General features: G+C 38.0%; 1 protein-coding gene and 1 long non-coding RNA gene across 2 annotated transcripts in view; one reads left to right on the top strand and one right to left on the bottom strand.

The window, feature by feature from the left end:
• Window positions 1-22,336, top strand: part of brd1a (bromodomain containing 1a) — a 53,327-nt gene that overhangs the window by 20,781 nt on the left and 10,210 nt on the right. Inside the window, exons 3-9 of the mRNA XM_073066375.1 lie at window positions 2,315-2,471; window positions 6,040-6,171; window positions 6,277-6,405; window positions 12,823-13,135; window positions 16,672-16,917; window positions 17,433-17,936; window positions 20,518-20,650. Of these exons, the coding sequence (XP_072922476.1) occupies window positions 2,315-2,471; window positions 6,040-6,171; window positions 6,277-6,405; window positions 12,823-13,135; window positions 16,672-16,917; window positions 17,433-17,936; window positions 20,518-20,650 (1,614 nt within the window). The remainder of the gene's footprint in view (window positions 1-2,314; window positions 2,472-6,039; window positions 6,172-6,276; window positions 6,406-12,822; window positions 13,136-16,671; window positions 16,918-17,432; window positions 17,937-20,517; window positions 20,651-22,336) is intronic.
• Window positions 8,947-22,336, bottom strand: part of LOC140738698 (uncharacterized) — a 342,841-nt gene continuing 329,451 nt past the window's right edge. Inside the window, exon 3 of the long non-coding RNA XR_012101425.1 lies at window positions 8,947-9,848. This is a non-coding gene — a long non-coding RNA (uncharacterized lncRNA). The remainder of the gene's footprint in view (window positions 9,849-22,336) is intronic.

Genomic DNA, 22,336 nt, shown 5'->3' with positions numbered 1-22,336 from the left:
GTGATTCCTTTCCACTTTATATTGTTTTTATAAAGTGAGACTCATTAGCCGTGAATGTCTGTTGAGTGAATCCTACCATCTGTAGCTGATTTCCTAGTTTGACACTATAGCAGCTGTATGCAGTTAGATTGTTTTTAATGTGAAAAATGTTGCAGTCTGCTTCCCTCGGATTTGATGGGGAAAGGGGACTTAAGCACATGGTTCATAGCTTAGTAAAGGAAATCTGTTAAATGGATTCTTGAAAGTAAATTGAATAGAATCTGATTGATGTGGCAAAGAATAGGCTAGCAGGCCTCTGGATAAACTGCAGTTTTTAAGTGGGTGAGAGATGAGAGCATTAGAGAAATCAAGCCTAAATGTATCAAAAGTTGCAAACGTACATTCAGTGTCAGAAATGCATAGAATATACATCTGAAAATCTTTTTCTTCACAACCATCCATGAAAACAGAGGAGTATCCCAAAGAATGAATGACAGTTAAACGTTTGAACCCCATCAGTCCCCTCCTACGCATAAGCAGCAGCAAAGCAGCGATTTTCCCTCTTCCCCCACCAGCAAAAAAAGCATCGGCACCCCCCCCCCGTCGGCTCTCAAGCATGCAGCAAGCATCAGTAAAGACACAGACTTGCAGTACCCCAAAGACTACTCGTTCACCTGGTAATTCAACATACCACAGGCTATTTCTCTCCCTAATAAGGGAAAAAGAGGTGTCCCCATTTCACAGCGAGAGGAGACGTAACAAACAACTTGCTGATTTATGATGTTAAAAGTCTGTTGCGTTGCTTTTTCCGAGCTCTGTGCCCAAAGAATTTGGGTTTCTGGGCACACAGCCAGCATGCTGCTTTCAATCTTCTGTCTCCCACAACACACAATTTCCTGCAAAGGCACTGACCTTGAGTCCGCCCACCTCTAGAGCCAAGAAATCCCAGAACCCGGAAGGCATGCTAGTCTTCTAGGCTGCATCCTTATTACATTGAATAGCGGCCAGTCATGAGACGCCGAGAGCGGGTCCCATTTCTGCAAGGAACCAAAGTCAGCGTGTAACTCCAGGTCAGAGTCTTCAAAAGAACTCTGAAAGGGAAAACTAGATAGAAATAGAGCTGTTTCTGAAGATGCAAACAAAGGAGTCACCTTTAGGCTCCTAAGCTCCAAGGGTAACAAGGATATAGATGAGGGTTTCTGCAGCAGATAAGAAAATATGGTGGAGGTTATTCATTTCAAAATGGAAGTAGATAATAAGATGGAATGGAATCAGGAACTAAACCTGTGATAATATATGATATTGTGATTGTAGGCAATGTGGTTCATCCATGGAAGGTAGTTTAATATTGCTATCAAGGGTATTGGGCTGTTCCATAAACAAAAGAAAATCTGCAGATGCTGGAAATCAAAGTAATGCATGCAAAATGCTTGAGGAACACAGTAGGCCTGACAGCATCTATGAAAAAGAGTAAACAAATGATGTATCAGGCCAAGGCCCTTCGACTGTTACTCTTTTGCATAGATGCTGCCTGGCCTGCAGTTTGTGTTTATTACTGGGTTGTTCTGTGGACTTGGGATGACTTTTTAGCTACCAGAAATTAATATCCAGAAGTGGATGTCAAGTAGCATTAGGCCCAGGCTCTAGGTAGAGTGACAGATTTATTCTGAATAAAGTTTAATAGAATCATGTTGAGACATCAGTGAAACTTGCTAATTTGCTAGTGTATAAGAGTCATGTTGGTGTTGCATTGTACTTTTTCTGCACACATCTGGTCATGTAATGAGATTAAGGTTTTTTTTAAACTAGAGAAAATGTATATTTTATGGTTATAAAGAGCAGCTGTGACAGAATTTTCAGTGTTGTTCTTCATGCTGTAAATTAAGGAAGTGCACAAGATTGCTGAGTCTAGTTTTTTTTTTGAAGTAGTTCTCCTAACATTCAAATTGCTGGTTATATTTAACTTGAATGTAGATGTATCTTTTTTTTAAAAGATCACCTTACCCTAAATTCCCCACAACATTTTTGTCAGTAAGTACATTCGTAATACAAAGCAAGTTACATGCATCATATCTTAGCCACTCGTAATTTTCTGTGATTTAAAATGATAAAAATGATCATTGTGATATTCACTCTTATTTTTAATGAATCTATAAACATTTACTGTGCTTTGCAGAAACAAAGTTGTGAGATATGTGCCCCTTTAAAAAAATTTAATATAAACATAGAAAATTTGGCACTAAATTAATTATGCATAGTCACATCCTCAATTTTGTTCCCCATTATTCTTGTTATGTATGAATTAACTTTTAAAAGTGAGTTATTATCTTTGCAGGCTAAACAAAATAATGAGTCAGGTATCAATACCACGAAAAAAACAATTTATACAGAGGGTGTATGTTTACTGGACACTTAAACGACAATCAAGAAATGGTGTACCTCTCCTTCGTCGTTTACAGTCACATTTGCAGTCTCAGAGAAATTCACAGCAGGTAATGTTGATTTCCTCTTATTGAAACTAGTGCAGGCTGTTTTTAATATTTGATTTGTGATAAAACACTTGAACGTATCTGCTTTATAAGGTTGGCATTTACGAAACTGAACATAACAGTCTTAATTTTAATGAATCTATGAATATCTATAAACTGCTTTGCCCACACAAAATGCTGGGGAATAAATTGTTTCTTAAAAAAAAAACTAACGTGTGTATCTACAAACCTCATTTCCAGAAAAGTTGGGATATTTTCCAAAATGCAATAAAAACAAAAATCTGTGATATGTTAATTCACGTGAACCTTTATTTAACTGACAAAAGTACAAAGAAAAGATTTTCAATAGTTTTACCGACCAACTTAATTGTATTTTGTAAATATACACAAATTTAGAATTTGATGGCTGCAACACACTCAACAAAAGTTGGACAGAGGCATGTTTACCATTGTGTTACATCACCTTTCCTTTTAATAACACTTTTTAATCATTTTGGAACTGAGGATACTAATTGTAGTAGATTTGCAATTGGAAATTTTGTCCATTCTTGCTTGATATAAGACTTCAGCTGCTCAACAGTCTGTGGTCTCCGTTGTCTGATTCTCCTCTTCATGATGCGCCATACATTTTCAATAGGAGATAGATCTGGACTGGCAGCAGGCCAGTCAAGCACACACACTCTGTGTCTACAAAGCCACACAGTTGTAGCCCATGCAGAATGTGGTCTGGCATTGTCCTGCTGAAATAAGCAATAACGTCCCGGGAAGAGACGTCGCCTTCACGGCAACATATGTCTCTCTAAAATCCTAATATACGCCTCAGAGTCAATGGTACCTTCACATACATGCAACTCACCCATGCCGTGGGCACTGATGCACCCCCATACCATCACAGATGCTGGCTTTTGCACCTTTCGCTGATAACAATCAGGATGGTCGTTTTCATCTTTGGCACGGAGAACTCGATGCCCATTTTTTCCGAAAACTAGCTGAAATATGGACTCATCTGACCACAGCACACGGTTCCACAGTCTTTTGGTCCATCGGAGATGAGCTCGGGCCCAGAGAACTCGCCAGTGTTTCTACATAGTGTTGATGTATGGCTTCCTCCTTGTGTAATACAGTTTCAAGTTGCATTTCTGGATGCAGTGACGGACTGTGTTAAGTGACAATGGTTTTCCGAAGTACTCCCAAGCCCAGGTGGCTATAATTGTCACAGTAGCATGACGGTTTCTTAGGCAGTGCCGCCTGAGGGCTCAAAGATCACGCGCATTCAACAGTGGTTTCCGACCTTGCCGTTTACGCACTGAGATGTCTCTGAATTCTCTGAATCTTTTCACAATATTATGTACTGTAGATGTTGAAAGACCTAAGTTCTCTGCAGTCTTGCATTGGGAAATGTTCCTTTTGAACTGACTAACAATTCTCTCACGAATTTTGGCACTAAGGGGTGAGCCACGACCCATCCTTGCTTGCAAAGACTGAGCCTTTGATGGATGCTACTCTTATACCCAGTCATGATATCTCACCTGCTACCAATTAGCCTGCTTAATGTGGAGTCTTCCAAACCGGTGTTACTTGAATATTCTGTGCACTTTTCAATCTTATTTTAACTCTGTCCCAACTTTTGTTGAGTGTGTTGCAGCCATCAAATTCTAAATTTGTGTATATTTACAAAATACAATTAAGTTGGTCAGTAAAACTATTGAAAATCTTTTCTTTGTACTTTTGTCAGTTAAATAAAGGTTCATGTGAATTAACATATCACAGATTTTTGTTTTTATTGCATTTTGGAAAATATCCCAACTTTTCTGGAAATGGGGTTTGTAATATAAAATCTATGCAATAAAAATTTGTCCTGTATCCTAGCACTGTCTTAATTTACCAATATTGAATTTTTAAAAAATAGGTGGTGTTGCTTCAGGGCAGCATGTTAGAAGCTACACAGGTGATTAGTAAGTTACAACTGTACTTCAATGGGTACTTACAATTGAGCTTTCAAACTGCCAGCTCTAAGTACTGTAGAAGTATAATTTCTTAATCCTCATGATCTTCTGAATGAAATATCTCTAATATCTTTAATATCTCTAGCAATTATGGTTGGTATGATCCTCAGTTTTCCCCCTGTTAAGTCCTAAAGCAGCAGACAAGTTGGGCAAAGTGCATAGCTGGTTTAGCTAATATGCCTTTTTTCCTCCCACTGTCAAAACCTGGAAATGATGAAGAGATAACAACTCCTTCACTTTCAGCATCTCCCTCCACAAACTTTCAGATGAACTTCTCCATTAACAAGCACAATCATAAGCCCGCATTCTTGCACTACTCTACCAGCATCTCATCTATTTTTTCGTCTGCTTTCTGAATTTGTCTTGACCATTGCATTCACTCTTGATGTTTAAAATCTTTTCCCACAGAGCACTGACCACCTAAAATCCTTCACTAGTTCATCACAAGTTAGCTGATACTGTGAATAATTCCCTCAGCTGCCTACCCATCACCCATTTTTCAATGATTGTATCTTTGATTTCTGCACTTGCAAGAAACTAACCTTTCTCAGTCTCTAATGCCAAGTCTTGGTGGTGCTGTTTGCAAATCTTCGCTGCAACAACAAGAGCTTCTCAGTCATTTTCCCAACTGCCATGCCATGCAGTATAGTTGCAAGAAACATTCACTTAACTATTTTCACTATCAGACATCGTTAACACTACCATTCAGTTGTAAGAATCAAGATACCATCAAGCTTGCATCCAAGTTTATGTCTGTGCATAAAAGACCAGTTTACAAATCTCTTTAGATATTCTGGAAGGGGTTATTGGATGCAGTTGTAAATAGTGATCTGCCACTGGGAGGGAAGAATGAATTGGCAAGGAAATTGATAAGGTTAACTAGGAAAAAGAGTGATTAAAGTGGTACTTCAGATTAAAGTACTTCAGTGGTAAGTGAGAAGTAGCAATATGTGCTTCAATAGACCACTTTACATGTTGACCAAAAACCTTCTATACAGAAATGTACACACACAAAAGCGTGCACTTCCACGAGGGAACCTACTTTGTGGCAAGAGAGTAGGAAGTTGGAGGATTGGTAAAAGGTAGAATAAGAATTTGACAAGTTTACAACTAATCCAGGAGACTAGAAATAAGTGGAGGAAGGCATTGAAATGGGAACGAAAAATCCAGGAAGGTATAAAAGAAAGCAAGTGGACGATAGAAACAGTCCACTGTTTTTTTTCAATTTTTTTCTCTGATTATTTGTGATTCATTTGATGTTTTAAAATTCTAGAACACCCTGCAGTAAGCCCTAAAGCAAAATAAAACTAAAGAATTTAAATTTCTGAAGCAAAGAAATTCTGCGATGGAGTATTATGGATTTTGTTGATAGGCTTTCATGAACTACACTTAATTTTGATAAACAAGAATATTTTAGCTAGAACTGTAAGTGAAATTAGAAAAAATTGACTTTTGTATTCAAGATATTGCTGTTGTTGCTTGTTTGTATTTTCAAGGTGAAAATGTTTCACTGTTCTTAAAGATATTTTTCCTCCTCTTTCTCTTTCCTCTTGTACCAAAAAAAGAGAACAAATGATGAACAGAAAAATGGCTTGAAAGAGCAGTTGAAGTATTGGCAAAGGCTCCGTCATGACCTTGAGAGAGCGCGTTTGCTAGTTGAACTTATTCGCAAACGTGAAAAGTTAAAACGTGAACAGGTATCCATTCTTAACTAATTCGAATAATTATTCAATTTAGAAGGTGTTTTTCAATTTTACTTCTGTGTTGTAGATTTTTTAATCTATGCAATTAAATATTGGCAGGTCAAGGTTCAGCAAGTTGCAATGGAGCTCCAGCTAACACCATTAACTGTCATGTTACGTTCAATTTTGGACCAGATTCAGGAAAAGGATACAGCACATATATTTGCTCAGCCAGTGAGCTTGAAAGAGGTACAAATCTTTTTACCAAAGTCTGTTCTTTCCTCTGCCCAGAATTTCAATAGTTCCACCTTGCCATCCAAGACTCTTTCAAGATGTCAGCTTTATTGAAAATAGGCAGCTTTAGATGACAAAAAAAATCAATATACTGAGCAAGTGATTAAAAACTGAGATTAATATCTGTTTAGGAAACTATGTTATATTCTTGAGAACAGAAGTGGGTGGAACAGATTGTATTCCAAGTGGTTAAAAAACACAACATAATGAAAATTCAAAGGGAATTGGGCGGCTTTGTTCAACATTGAAAGGTGTGGAGTATAATCAAAACTGATGATTTCGAGTGTTGATTTTGTATATTTGAAGGACTAAAGTATAGGAGAATAGATCACATTGGTCATCAATCAGCACATGGAATGCATTCATGAAAGCATTATAATTTGTTGTGTATAAGCAGCGGTGCTGTGTTAAGGTTTATTACTCTGCTAATGGTTGATAATCTCATCAGCAAATGGCTGAGTGAGTGCTAATGTTGGATGGGTCATTGGTGAGGACTAGCAGTGACTCCACATCATTCAGTTCCTCTGTCACCCCCTATTAGGTGTGATGGAAGCCTCTATTTATCTGTGGTGAGGTAGAGAAAGGTATGTAGCTATAGTTGCAGGAAAAAGTTTGTGACCCTTTGCAATTACCTGTTTTTTGCATTAATTTCTCATAAAATGTGGTCTGATCTTCATCTAAGTCACAATAATAGACAAACACAATCTGCCTAAACTAATAACATACAAGCAATTGTACTTTTCATGTCTTTGTTGAACACATTGCTTAATCTTTCATAATCCAGGCTGGTAAAAGTATGTGATCTTTTGTATTTAATAACTGGTAGAACCTCCTTTATCAGCAAAAACCTCTCATCAAACATTTACTGTAGTTGCTGATTAGACTTGCACAATAGCGGATAGGAGGTTTAGACCATTCCTCCATACAAAACTGTTTCAGTTCATCAATATTTCAGGGATATCTTGCATGTACAGGCCTCTTCACATCATGCCACAACGTCTCAATATAATTAAGATCAGGACTTTCACTCAGCCATTCCAAAACACAAATTTTCTTCTTTTTAAGCCATTCTGTAGTTGATTTACTCTTGTGTTTCAGATCATTGTCTTGTTACATCATCTAACTTCTATTAAGCTTGAGGTGACAGACCACTACCCTGACATTCTCCTGTAAAATGTCCTAATACAAATTTGAATTTATTGGTCCCTAAACGATTGCAGGTTGTCCAGACCCTGAGACAGCAAAGCATGCCCAAACCATGATGCTCCTTTCACCATGCTTCACAGTTGGGATGAGATTTTGGTGTTGGTGTGCAATGCCCTTTCTCCTCCAAGCTAAGCAGTGTGCTTTTCTGCTTAAAAAGTTCAACTTCTGTGTCATCTGTCCACAGAACATTGTCCCACAAGTGTTGTGGAACACCCAGGTGGTCTTTTACAAACTTGAGACATGCTGCAGTTTTGTTTTTGGAGAGCAGTGATTTCCTCCATGCTGTCCTTTCATGAACACCCTTTTAATTCAGTGTTTTTTTTTAACAGTGGACACATGAACAGAGGCTTAAGCAAGTTCTAGAGATTTCTGCAGGTCTTTTACTGTTACCCTTGGGTTCTTTTACACCTCCTTCAGCATTGCACGTTGTGCTGTTGGTGTGATCTTTGCAGGATGCCCACTCCTAGGGAGAGTAGCAATAGTAGTGAATTTCCTCCATTTGTAGACAGTTTCTCTTACTGTGCACTGATAAACACTCCTGTCTTTAGAAATGCTTTTGTAGCCTTTTCGAGTTTCATTCATCTCTACAATTCTTCTTCTGTGGTCCTCTGAAAGTTGTTTTGATTGAGGCATGTTAACAGATCTTTCTTGAGGAGCAGTGCTGTCAGTAACCTGACTTTGTGACTTACCATTTTTTATAGGGCAGGGCACCTCTGTAGCCCACATCTCAAATCTCATCTCATTGATTGGAATGCCTGATTCCTAATAGCTTTTGTAGAAGGCAAAAGGCACAGAGGTTCACATACTTTTTTGAACCCAGACTGTGATTGTTTAAATAGTGTACTTGGTATTGATGAGAAGAAGTACAATTGTTTGTGTGTTATTAGTTTAGGCAGATTGTGTATGTCTATTATTATGACTTGGATGAAGATCAGGCTACATTTTTTGAATAATTAATGCAGAAAACCAGGTAATTGCAAAGGATTTACAAACTTGTTCCTGCAACTGTAAATAAGAAGGAAGATGCAACAGCTTCCATTGTTTCTACGGAAGTTGATGAGAGACTGTACTACCCAGAATGGTTTGTCAGTATGTAATGTGGACTATGCCTGTCCTCAACAATGGACCGTACTCATCCTGCTATCCAGGGTTTACTTGAGTCTTGTGTGCTCATGCTGACTGGCCTTAGTGTTCTTCAGTCCTCACAGGCAACCTCTCTACATTGCCAAGGTGTTCATTCCGGATTGATGAGTGTAGCAATGAGATCATTTCATTGCTGTATGAGAGTACTCATGGAGAACAGACGTTTGAGGCAGATTCTGAACATACTATATTGAGCCCAAGCAAGTGTTTTTAAGAAGTACATCAGGATATCTACCTGTTTGAACTGTAGTTTCAAAAGCACTATCAGAGACCACTGCATTGCAAGATGGTACTAAATGTGGTACCAGTATACTATATTGTCTACACTTGTAGTAAAGTGAAGCATTCTGGGAATTGTGTTTTGTCTGCCTATGTTAGCTTTGGAAGCAGTATAGCTTAGATTTAGAGGAATGTTATTTAATGCCAAGAATTAAGTTATAAAGGGACCATCGGTATTAAATATTCCCTTTGATTTAAGAGATTAAGAATTATTTTGAACCAGTTGAGGACAACTAAAAGATTGTTGACTGGGAAATTTGGTTCAAGGAAGCATTAGTTTTTTTTTATTTCTGCAGGTAATAGGAGAGGAAAAGAAACTGAAGGTCATAGAGTTTTCTAAAATACAGAAGCTGCAGTTATACCATTGAACTAAGTGCCAATTGATGGTGTAGGATTTTGTGAATAAAACATGCAGAAGTCATTCTATGTGCTTAACAGAAGCCACAGCCCTTTACTTAGATTACAAACAAAAGTCGTCTTACACTGACATTACGTCAGACACTGTCTCTTAAAGGGAATACAACTCAGTGAAGGTGTTTGTGAATTATGTCAACTAGTGAACAATATGTGTCATCTGTCATCCATTACATTACCCTGTACACAGGCTCCCCTCTTCCAGAATTCACCAAAACTGGCATTGTGAGCCTTGGTTGGAGTAACAGCAAGCAGCAGGTTCCTCTGGCTTGTCCAAGGGTGTCCTGATGCGCTCATGTGAATTGAGGGGTGTCGCGTGGAATCATCCAGGTCTTGGTGGGCCAGTTGAAGGTGATCTACAAAAAAACATTCAGGTTTACCCTTCCTATTTACAACAAAAGTCTTTTCACCCTATTCCAATACATGGTATGAGCCATCCGTAACGGTCTTAAGACAGTGTTAGTGTGCATCATGGCGGACAAAATCAAACAATGTAAAATGTAGGTCAACTGGAACCCAAGACTGCTCTATGCCATTATGGCAGTGTAAAGGAATTGAGTTTACTGAAAAGGGTATGTTTACTGAGACACCAACTAAGTGGTCATGACACAGGTATAAAATTATGTATCGGCTTCCTGTATATCAACTCAGCTGCAGAGGATTGCATGTACTCTTTTGGAGCTGTTCTGAGCCCCAGTAGTGCCCTCCAGAGATGATTATACCTACATTCCATCAACGAGGCCCTCAGAGCAGCCTTCCAGGAGTGGTGAAACTATTTGCACAGGCCATTGGTTTGTGGGTGATACACCATAATGTGATGCAATCTAATGCTGAGGTCCTGGACTTTTGTGGTCCAGAAGTCTGACGTGAATTGGGGAATGCGGTCGGAGGAAATATCAGCTGAGGTGCTGCACTGAGTGACCCAGGTGTTAATGAATGCCTGAGCCATATCCGCAGCTATGGTTGACACTAGAGGGGCAACGTCTGACCATCTGGTGTGTCAGTCCACCATGGCAACCAGATGTGTGAAACCGCGGCGGATGGGGAGGTGGTAAGAGGGTCAACTAAGTCCACATTGACGTCGTCAAACCATCAGTCAGGGACCTGAAAAGGTTCTGATGGTGCCCGAACGTGAAGGTTAATTTTTGCCCCTGCTGACACACAATGTAGGGTGCACTCCAATCTCACATGTCCTTCCTAAGATCAGGCCATACAAACTTTAAAGCAACCATTTTTTGCGTAGCCTTCCTGCCCAGATGTGAGGGGCCATGAATGGAGTTAAAAACAGTGTGCTTCAAGTTTGCAAGCACTATGGAGCGAGGACAACCGGTTGAGACATCACACAGGAGAAAAGCTCTTGTGTCCCTGAACTTGACGCAACTAGCCACAAACTGCTGTTCTGTAAGCCTGTCCTCTGGGTCAGTAGCTTACTCGGCTGCTTTGCCGGCGTGGCATTGATGGCGGGCCTTGAGAGGCACTCGGTCACAGCATTATTTTTTCCATTGATGTGCTGTATGTCAGTCATGAATTCCAAAATGTACGCCAGGTGGCATTATTGCCATATAGATCAAGGGTCTGAGGCTTTGAGTATCATGTGCATGAAGGATTTGTGGTCAACGAATGCTGTGAAGTACTGATCCTCCAGTAGAAAATGAAAATGATGGCTGGCTAGATAGAGGCAGAGAAGCTAGCAGTCAAGCATGCTGTATTTCCTCTTGTGGGGGTCGGGGGGGGTGGGGGCAGAGAGCTGCTAGCCGAGTGGTTCCCACACGCCTCCAACCAACTGCTCAACTGCACAGTACCCACAGCATAGTCTGAGGCGTCAGTAGTGATGTCAAATGGCATGTTGGCGAACGGGTGTGACAATAGAGTCGTGTTCAAAAGAGCTCATTCGGTGTCGTCAAATGTTCTATCATGTCTGCTGACCACTCAAACATGTAAGTAGGGGCACTGTCTTTAAGGCCAATATGCAAGGGGAGCATAAGTTCAGCAGCTTGCAGGCTGAAATGGTGATAGAATTTGCAGATAGAAAACTTGCAGTGTTTTGGTAGTGCAGGGCAGTGGAAAGTCCATAATAACATCGACTTGATGCAGGGGTATCGTACCTTCTACAGATATGCAATGGCTGAGAAACCCGATAGTAAACAAGCTGAACTGAGATATAGATAGTTAATAATGAGCCCATATTAGCTTAAGCACTTGAAAAGTATGTGGAGATATGCTAAGTGTTGGTTTTAGATGTGCTGGCAATGTCCTATTTCCCACATCCTTTGCTCATTTTGGAAGTAATACCTGTACTTGTAAGAGTATTGTTTGACCATCTGTTGAGCAGATGTTCCCAGGTAATGAACCATATGGCAGTACAGCCGGCCCTCCTTGTCGGCGGGGGATTGATTCCGGGACCCCCCGCAGGTACCAAAAAACATGGATGCTCAAGTCCCTTATTTAACCTGTCTCAGTGTGCATTTAGGTCTTTAGGACCCAGCAGAAACCCGGACTTTATCTAACCTGTCTTAGTGCGGTGGACATTAGGACCTGGCACAGCTCTGAATCCACAGTGTTTCTGTTCACGAATCTAATCACGATCACGATTGAAAATAAGGTGGAAGTAATAAAGTGATCAGAAAGAGGTGAAACGCCATCGGTCGTTGGAAAAACGTTAGGCCACAGTCAGTCAACGATCGGAACAATTTTAACGGAGCATGTGAAAGGCCCTGCCCCGATGAAAGCTACAGTTATTACTAAGCAACGCAGTAGTTTAATTATTGAAATACGTATGTTTCTTTAGTGTTTTATATGCCTAGAAAGGTAAAATATATACTATATACTAAGAAAAACGTTTTACTAACTGACGCTAAATAATACCGGATATACCTGTTCCGACCTCAAATCTGACTTAAAAATGGACTCCGGAACAGAACTCATTCAAAACCCAGGGACTGCCTGCACTTTTAAACCATCTCTAGATTACTTATAATACCTAATACAATGTAAATGCTATGTAAATAGTTGTTATATTGTATTGTTTAGGGAATAATGACAAGAAAAAATAGTCCATACATGCTCAAACAATGAGTGCTGGAGAGAGAACTTCCGGGTTTTCCCAATCAGCGGTTGGTTGAATCCGCGCATGCGGAACCCGAGGATAAGGAGGGCCAGCTGTATTCTCAGCTTTTACTTAAAAGAAAACTTCCTAATTTTGAACCTCATACTTGCATTTACTGAAATTTTAATGTTAATGTATGCGCCTTTAAAATGCATGGACCTCTTTGATGTTAGTGATTTAGGCACATAAAAAAGCTCATCATTTATTAAAACTTTATCTTTCAGGTTCCAGATTATTTAGATCATATAACGCATCCAATGGACTTCTCCACAATGAGGAAAAGGATAGAAGATCATGGTTATAATAACCTGGATGAGTTTGAATCTGATATTAACCATATTATAGATAACTGTATGAAATACAATGCAAAGGACACAATATTTTACCGAGCAGCTGTGCGATTAAGAGATCAGGGAGGTGTTATATTAAGGCAAGCTCGTCGTGAGGCTGATCGAATTGGTTACGACAATGAAACTTCAATGCATCTGCCTGAACCACCAAAGAGTGAAGCAGCTAAACCTTTGACGTGGGAAGACGGTATTTATTTATTTTTCTTCTTAGGCAGGCCTACTGTAGCAACTATCTCTAAAGAACAACCAAGTTTACCAGTGTTTTAGATACATCATGTGGAATTACAGTTACTTATTTGGAAATATCACATATCATTTGAAATGTAATTGGAGCAAAATTCAGATCCTGGAAATCTGAAACAAACAAAATGCTGCAAGAATTAGCAAGCTCAGCAGCATCATTGCTGGGGGCAGGGTGGGGCGGGGGGTTTGAGGAAGAAACTGCTTGAATTTTCAAATGTAGGATGGCATGGCAGCAGAGAAGTTAACATTACTACCACATAGCCCCAGGTACCCAGTTCTGTTCTGAGTTATGTGGAATTTTCATATTTCAGTTTCTGCTTTTCTGGAGTTTACATATTGTCCCTATAGTACATGGGTTTCTGCAGTTAACCAGCATATTCCCATAAGAATAGCTGCAAGGTTGCTCAGCTATACCCAGTGTGCTCATTGGCCTTCTTTTGAATTAAGATCAAAAACAAATGTACTTAGTATCATGTGGAAAGGGGAGGGCTACGGGATTCATTGAATAACTACTTAAATGGGAAAAACATTGAGGATGCTGAATTTGTTGTCCTCATTATGATTTAAGGATTTTGGAATAATCACAGAATGAAGTTTTATCTAAGAAGCTTCAAGTTAAGATTTAATCGTTTATGTATCCTGTATTTTAATCATTTTTTTACTGGTTTTATTTAAATGTTTTTTCAAATTTCACCAGTGTGGAGAAGTTATGCTTTGCAAATAGTTTCACTTTAGAAATTGAGATGCAATTGTAAATGTTTATGAAGAAAATAAATTGCTTCTAACTTATTGATCCAAGTTAAAACATATGAAGCATATAATCTGACTTTAAAACAGAAAGTAGAACATAATCTCTTTGCTTTGCTTGACAATTATGTTTTGTTTAAGTGAAAGTAAAGCATAGAACAATTGTGTTGAGCATGAAGCCTTAGACTCCATGGTATGGTGCTCCCCCTGTCGCTGCAGTTGAAAATTTTATTCTGAAAATGCACTTGAGATTGTCAATTGCGTGGCCAGGGTATAGTGCAAGTTCCTGAAAGTAATTAACATAATCATTAATACTTTATCATGTGCTAGTGGAACAATCTTTTTCTTTCCAACAAAATAATCATTTGTATTTAATGCTCAATCAATACTGTTATATCATTAAAGCTAAAAATGGTAATCTACCAGACATAATCAGTTCATAAGGTTTACAAAAACTGTTAGTCATGTAAATAAGTCATTTACACCATTCACCCAAGCCTCTTCCAGTCTTTGGTCACCATCATCTATCAGTATAACCCGCTACTGCCTTTTCCCTCATGCTTATTCAGGCTCATCTTAAATGCATCTATACTACTTATTTCAAGGTAACATTCTTACCACCCTTTGGTAAGGAAGTGTCTTCTGAATTCCTTATTAGATCTCTTGGTGATTGAATTATATTGATAATCTCTAGTTAACCTCTTTCCCCATAAGCAGAAATATTCTCTGTATGCATTCTATATATAAAACATCCCTTTTTTCATTTTCAAGAGTTTTATTTGGTCAGTCCTTAGCTGCTTTTTGCCAAATGCCAGTGCAGTAAACAGCTGCATCACAATTCCTCTGACCTAGTTCGATCTTGAACTTCTGTTGGGCTAGAGTTTGCACATTCTCCCTCTGGTTGTGAGAAGTGGGAGGAATCCTGGATGCCTGGATCCCACTTCTCAAAGACATGTAGATTAGTAAGCTAATTGACCTCTGTAAATTGTCCTTTGAGCCAGCGGAGAGGGGGGTGAGGGATTAAAATGATGGGAATGATCTGAGAATCCACGCAGACTGGTGAGTTAAAGTGGTTGTAATCTATCTTGTATTAAAGTGAAGAGTAACCTAATCTGTTCCATTTGTTTCTGAATTGTATATCTTCACGTCATTTGTATGTCCTCATTTTTCTGGTATCATCCTTGTAACTATTTAACCTTTGAGCATGGTTGAGCTGAAGTTTGACACAGCTTTAGCATATCATCCTCTACTTTTCAAATATTAGTGCTTCCTTATTTTATACTCTTACTAGTAGCCAACCTCTTGATGGTGGGTATACTTGTACTATGAATTCTTGTTTCAATATACCATCTAGATTCAAACCATCCAAATAACAAGTGCTCTTCTAATTCATCCCATCAAAACCATTCCACTTAAATATCCATTCCATAAGTTTATTAATTTCCGAGTAGTTTACTAGTAGTTCATCAGTACTGACTCTCACCCAGTTTGTGTATCATCTGTATGTGTTTAAAGAGTGCTCTTGAATCCAGAGTAAACATTTATTGTAAGTTCTAAACACCTGTAATTCCTGCATTACTTGCATTCTGCTGTGAATAGATATTTTTTATCCTGCACTTTGTCTCAAAGCTTGGTAGCAGTCAAGTCTTGCTACTTGATGTTACTTGACGGTGTCTATTAATCCATTATGGAATGCCTCAACTTAAGTCTTTTGGAAAATTTAGATAAGTTGCATCTTCTTCGTTCCTATCGCTCACTCTCTAACTTTGTCAAGAAAAAAATTCAGTGTGATTGGTCAAACAAGATTTTTCCTTTTGAAGTATATACTGTTTATTCATTATTACATTTTAATTTCAGATGTTCTTCTATTCTGTGCTTTAGATCCAGTAGTTTTTTCTACTATAGACGTGAAACTGTCGGTCCATAACTCCTGGATATTTCCTATTTCTCTTAAAATATAAGTATCTGGCAGTACTTTTAACATTACTCATCTTCTTAAATGAGTAGTTATGCCTCTCCTGTCTATTTCCTAGAGATTTGGTGTTTTGTCTTTTGACTGTGAATAGCATGGAATCTATATATAGTTTGTTCCTCTTAACAGAGTATCTTTTTCTTACTTTCTGGTAAATACAATTTGAAATCTTTCCCATTTCACATTATAATTTACCAAAGTTTTTGTCAATTTTTAACATCTTAAATTCTATTCCCAGCTTCTCTTAATGTTGTCTACTACTTCACCTAGACATTATTTCAAAACACTTTGAATAACTCGTATTACACCGAAGTTTAGTTTGTGCGCTGTCAATTTGAGCCTTTGTTAAATAGTTTAAAGCTTTGCTATTATATGTTGACCCAAGGAAGGATTAGCAGAATTGAAAAATTATTCAGAATCTGTAAGAGCTCTGCTTGGTCCAGCTTTTCTGTGGTCATGAATGAAGGACAGCATCGTAAAGCATTTGGAAAAGGGGAATTGCTTTAAGGTTATGATTTCAACCTTTTGGATAGGTTCAACTAATTAAGTTGTTGGGGTTTAGAATAATCTAAACTAGCAGAAAACCTATCCCCATGTTCGTACTGAAAATGTCGGAAACATATAGCAAGTGAAGCAGCTTCTGTGGAAGGAGAATTAACATTACCAATTTTTGATTTTCACTCGGTATCTTGTTGGTGCTTTTATGAATATTGGAGCGCTTAATTTCAATGATATGTGTCTTTTTCTTTTCTCCCTTGTAGTGGATAGATTACTGATGCCTGCAAATAGAGAGCACATGTCCTTGGAAGTGCAGCTCAAAGAATTGCTAGATAAACTGGATATGACATGTGCAATGAAGGCCTGCAGTGCTAAATCTAGACGCGTCAAGTTACTGCGAAAGGAAATTAATAATATTCGCTTCAAATTAAGCCAACAGAAGGCTCAGAGTGAACATGCACACAGTGAAAGCAGTTTACCTGATGATGGAGCAAAGTCGGAACAAGATGGTAAGAAACATAATGAAACTAATTATAAAATATATTTGATGCAAATGTTTTAATCTATTTTATACTAAAATGAAATAATTCTGTAAAGAAAAGCTCTTAATATGTGATAAATAGTTGGAATCAGCAGACTGCACAACACATTAGAAGTTTGTTTTTAGTTTACCTTTTACCAAAATTTCACCAAAAGCAGTAGTGCAACTGTCAAGTGACAGAATTCAAGAGCATTCAAAAATATTTATGCTCAGTCCATTTTGTTCTCTAGTGCAAACTTCAGTTATGTTCAAATATTATAGATCTGGAGAGTTAAATGCAGATTTGCACAAAATAAGGTTTCCGTTTTGCTGAGGGTTTTCTTGAATTACTTTTTTGTGTAACTAATTTGTGAAGATTTTTTATAAGTACTAGTTAATGAAATAACAGATGCTAATGTTATTTGGTAAAATGGATGAAGGCACAAATATTTTCAGGAACTATTGTTAAAACAAAATGTCCTGTTATTATTTATACTGTTTCAGGAGATTCTAAGTCTTCAGTGCCACCGACTCTTGAGCCATCTGATTCTTTACCTCTTCTGCCAAATTCAGATACTCCATCAGAACCACCTATCCTAAAACCAATAGAACCTAGCGCTGACCAGAGTAGGTTAAACAAAAGAGTTAAATTTGATGGTGAAGCAAGTAATACTTCCTTGCAGAATGTGATAATGAATGGACATTCTCCAGATGACTTGCATAATGGTGATGTCAATAGCTCAAAAAAATCTACAGCTGTTGAGCTGCCAGATGATACTGGAAGACGCTCCTCTGTTGTCTTCCGTAAACCCAAAAGTGTGTGCTCTCAAAACCAAGCAAAAAATTCAGAGACTCAACCACATCAAGGACAGCTTGGGACAAAAACATTTTTATCTGTGGTAATTCCCAGACTGGAGACATTATTACAACCAAGGAAGAGATCACGTAGTTTATGTGGTGACTCTGAAGGAGATGGCGAAAAGTTACCCCTCAAAAAACCAGGCCTGGGTGAGTATCTCAAACGTTTTATAAGAATTATTGGTGTAATATACTGGGAGATTAAAATAATTCATGCTGTCTGTGGCATTGTGGTATAAATGTCTAAACTTGATCCTTAATTGAAGAATAGATTTCTGAGCAATTAAAAAATATATATTTCCACAGCATCCTGGGTATTTCTACTTGTTTTTTGTTTAAACATATATCTAATTTTTCACAAAACTCACTTGGTTGTTTTGAAAACTCATTTGTACTGTTAACATCTGCCTGAAACCCTTTGTCTACAATTGGTTTAATGATCTTTTAGTACAATATCAAATAGTTGTGTATTGTTGATCCAAGTGATGTTGCTTATAAACTAAGATATGACTGAACGCATCTATATGGAACTTTAGAGTTAATGGTGCAGAATTGGGGAACTCTGTCTGCTAATAAACTGTTATGTTTATGACTTCATGGCCAGTGCTTAATAAACTTGATGGTTCCGGAAACATCTTTTATAGCTTTTACAAATGGTTTAAATTATTTTTTTCATCACTTAGTAACATAGCCCTGTTGCAAGTTGTGATAGCTTTGTTAGGGTATGGATCTAGCTGTATCAACATGCCTATATATTGTGCATAACAATTGAACTTGTATTTCAATACTTACACCCCATCCATAATCTCAACTTTCATTTTATAGAAGTATGTTTGTTCTTAATAGAAAATGAAATTTGACAGCAGGAGTTTCACACGTGCTTCATTTAATGCTTAAATGCCAACGTTGCTGTTAGTGATACAGCCTTCAGCTTTTCAGCTTTAATAAAATCAAATGAAATCCTCTGATATATCAAGGATTTGTTATTTGTAAACTAAGATCTTTTTACACCTTGAGTAACAAAGTATAACATGTTAAATTAGATAAAAATGTTTGCAGTTGCTTTGGTCATACACCATCTCTCGTGTGTGTGTGTGTGTGTGTGTGTGTGTGTGTGTGTGTGTGTGTGTGTGTGTGTGTGTGTGTGTGTGTGTGTGTGTGTGTGTGTGTGTGTGTGTGTGTGTGTGTGTGTGTGTGTGTGTGTGTGTGTGTGTGTGTGTGTGTGTGTGTGGGGTAAGATAACATTTCAGATTGATGACATTAAAAGAATTTCTCCTTTCATATATGAGTTTAAAGGCATTCTAAACCTTAAGCATTTATCTCTAGGAACACAAGTTTTATGCGTGCAAAGTAAAGACTTCATAATTAAAAATATAATTGAGCTAACATTTTAAAATTCATTATGTTATGATATTTTAGCATCTGACTTGGTCACACATACATTTCCCAGTTGGTATTAAGTGATCTGTGCAGCATATCAAAGACTAGTTTAAAAATTAAAACTCTTTCCTTCCTGATTGCTGTCTGAAAGATTCTTTAATATGAGAATTCTTTAATGTCTTTGCCTACTCTACCAGCTGTTTTGTCAGAGATAATTTGGAGCTTTAAGCATCAGCTTTCTAGCAAAGGGGAGATCCTTATAGGTGCCACTAGATATTAAAGGGGAACTTTCTTGTAGTCACTGGTAAGTGCTGATACTGGGTTATTAGGGCTTTCTGATTCTTGTTGGTCCATTCTAGAGCTTTCCAGCTGCTGATCTATCTTCAGTTTGAATAGCATACTATTTCAATATTTTTAAAAACCAGGAGAACTGCAAGAAACTAGACGTCCAGAAAAGTTTGAGATAGGATTTATTGTACATCATGACTGTGTTCTGTTTCTTGGAGGAATCAAGAATCCCATTTAAGCAATACATTTTATATTCCATTAATTGCACACTAGCTATTTGGTTGCTCAATAAAATTCTCCTAGGAATTTATTAAATTAATTAATAAGGTCTTTTATTTTTGATTAAAATGAGGACTAAATCTGGGAACTGTGGAGAAACCTTGTACAGATGCGCAGTTGAGAGCATCCTAATCTGCTGCATCACTGTGTGGTATGGAAACTGCACTGTAGCTGACAGGAGGGCTCTACAGCAGGTAGTTAAAACTGCCTAATACACCACCACCAGCAGCCTAAATGCCATCAAGGACATATTTACAGAAAGGTACTGGGTAAAAGGCCATCAATACCATGAAGGATCCTATCCGCCCTACTCATACATTGTATATTTATTTATTTAGAGTAGCTCCTTTGAGCCACACTGCCTCAGCAACCCTTGACAAACCCTAACGTAATCACAGGACAATTTACAGTGACCAATCCACACCAGGACCACCAGACTCTAAAACAGTTACTTCCTCCAAGCTGTTAGGTAGATCAGTACCTCCACCCATTAATTCAACCTACCACCACAGTATTATTTCCTGACAGTCACTCCTGTACCTAGCATCAGTTTATATGCATACTGTGCAATCAGTCTAATATGAGTTCATCTTATGTACTTATATTTATTGTGTGCTTTATGCTTACTGTGTTTTTTTTAATGGTGCATCAGATCCAGAGTAACAATCATTTTGTTCTTCTTTACACTTGTGAAGAATGACAATAAAAATCTAACAGTAAATCTTGAAAGTTTTAAATTTTGAACTGTATAGTTTTAGTTATGGTTAACAATTTAATTTTCCAGCACTATCCAATGGATTTGGTAATGAGGAAAAACCAGAAACTCCACAGATCAATCCAACTGATCATCAGCGACGTCGTTGTGCTTCAGAATCAAGTATATGCACTAGTGTTAGTGCAGTTTCCAACCAGGCAAGGTAAGTTTGTTATTGTTTTGAACCCCAGAAGACATTTTTTTTTGAGGAACAGAGGAAATTTGGAGGAAAAGTATACAATCTCAGTAGCAAAGCAAGGTCTGAGGAAAAGCTACACCTTTTTTATTTGTAGGAGGTAATGGAAACACTTCTCTTAATGCTGGGTACTCTGAATACCCTTGAAGATTTAAATAGTTAATCTGTTGCTCATATTTGTATGGGAAATGGGGTAAAGATGTAGTTATTGGTTTATGATGAGATTTTACCTTAAAGAAGAATTTTTGAAGTTCAAAGTAAATTTATTATCAAAATACATATATGTCACCGTATACTACCGAGATTCAGTTTTGTATGGGCATTCACAGTAAATAGAAAAAAAAGCAATAGAATCAAAGAAAACCCGCACATGACAGAGACGGATAAACAACCAATGTGCTAAAGACGACAAACTGTGCAAGTACAAAAATAAAACAAAAAATAACAATAATAGGAAATAAATAAACAATAAATATCGAGACATTAGTTGTAGAGTCCTTGAAAATGCGGCCATAGGTTGTGGAATCAGTTCATTGTTGGGTTGATTGAAATTATCTCCTCTGGTTCAAGAATTTAATGGGTTGGGACATAATATAACTGAACCTGATGCTGAGGGACTTTAGACTACGGTACCTTTTTCCTGATGGCAGCAATGAGAAGAGAGTGTGGCCTGGGTGATAGGGGTCCTTGATGATGGCTCCTGCTTTCCTGTGACTGGCAGTGCTCTGTGTAGATGTGCTCAATGGTGGGGAGGGGTTTGCCCATGATGGACTAGGTTTATTCCACTACTTTTTGTAGGATTTTTTGTTCAAGGGCATTGGTGTCTACATACCAGGCTGGGATGCAACCAATCAGTATGCTCCCCAACACATATCTATAGAAGTTTATCAAAGTTTTAGAGTTATGTGGAATTTGTGCAAACATCTAAGAATGTAGATGTGTTGATGTGCTTTCCTTGTAATGGCAGGTATAGTGCCTATAAAAAGTATTCACCCCCTTCCCCCGGAAGTTTCTATGTTTTATTGTTTTACAACATTGAATCACAATGGATATAATTTGGCTTTTTTTTTACATTGATCAACAGAAAAGACTATCGTGTCAAAGTGAAAACAAGATCTTGACAAAGTGATCTAAATTAATTAGAAATGTAAAACACAAAATAATTGATTACATAAGTATTCAACCCCTTCAAGTCAGTATTTAGTAGTTGCACCTTTACAATTACAGCCTTGTGTCTGTGTAGACAGGTCTCTATCAGCTTTGCACATCTGGACACTGCAATTTCTCCCCATTCTTCCTACAACAGGTTGCATGGGGATTGTGAATGAACAGCCCTTTTCAAGTCCAGCCACAAATTTTCAATTGGATTGAGGTTTGGACCCTGACTTCAGGAGATTAACTTTGTTGTTTTTAAGTCATTCCTGTGTAGTTTTGGTTTTATATTTGAAATCGTTGTCTTGCTGGAAAACATATCTTCTCCCAAGTCGCAGCTCTTTTGCTGACTGCATCAGGTTTTCCTCTAGGATTTCCCTGTATTTTGCTGCTTTCATTTTGCCCTCTACCTTCACAAGCCTTCCAGGGCCTGCTGCAGTGAAGCATCCCCACAGCATGATGCAGCCATCACCATGCAGGGATAGTGTGCTTTTGATCATA

Source organism: Hemitrygon akajei, chromosome 14 (genome assembly GCF_048418815.1).
Source record: "Hemitrygon akajei chromosome 14, sHemAka1.3, whole genome shotgun sequence".
Lineage (NCBI taxonomy): Eukaryota > Metazoa > Chordata > Chondrichthyes > Myliobatiformes > Dasyatidae > Hemitrygon > Hemitrygon akajei.
Note: the sequence above shows the minus strand (reverse complement) of the source record. Positions and strands in the feature narration are given on the sequence as shown.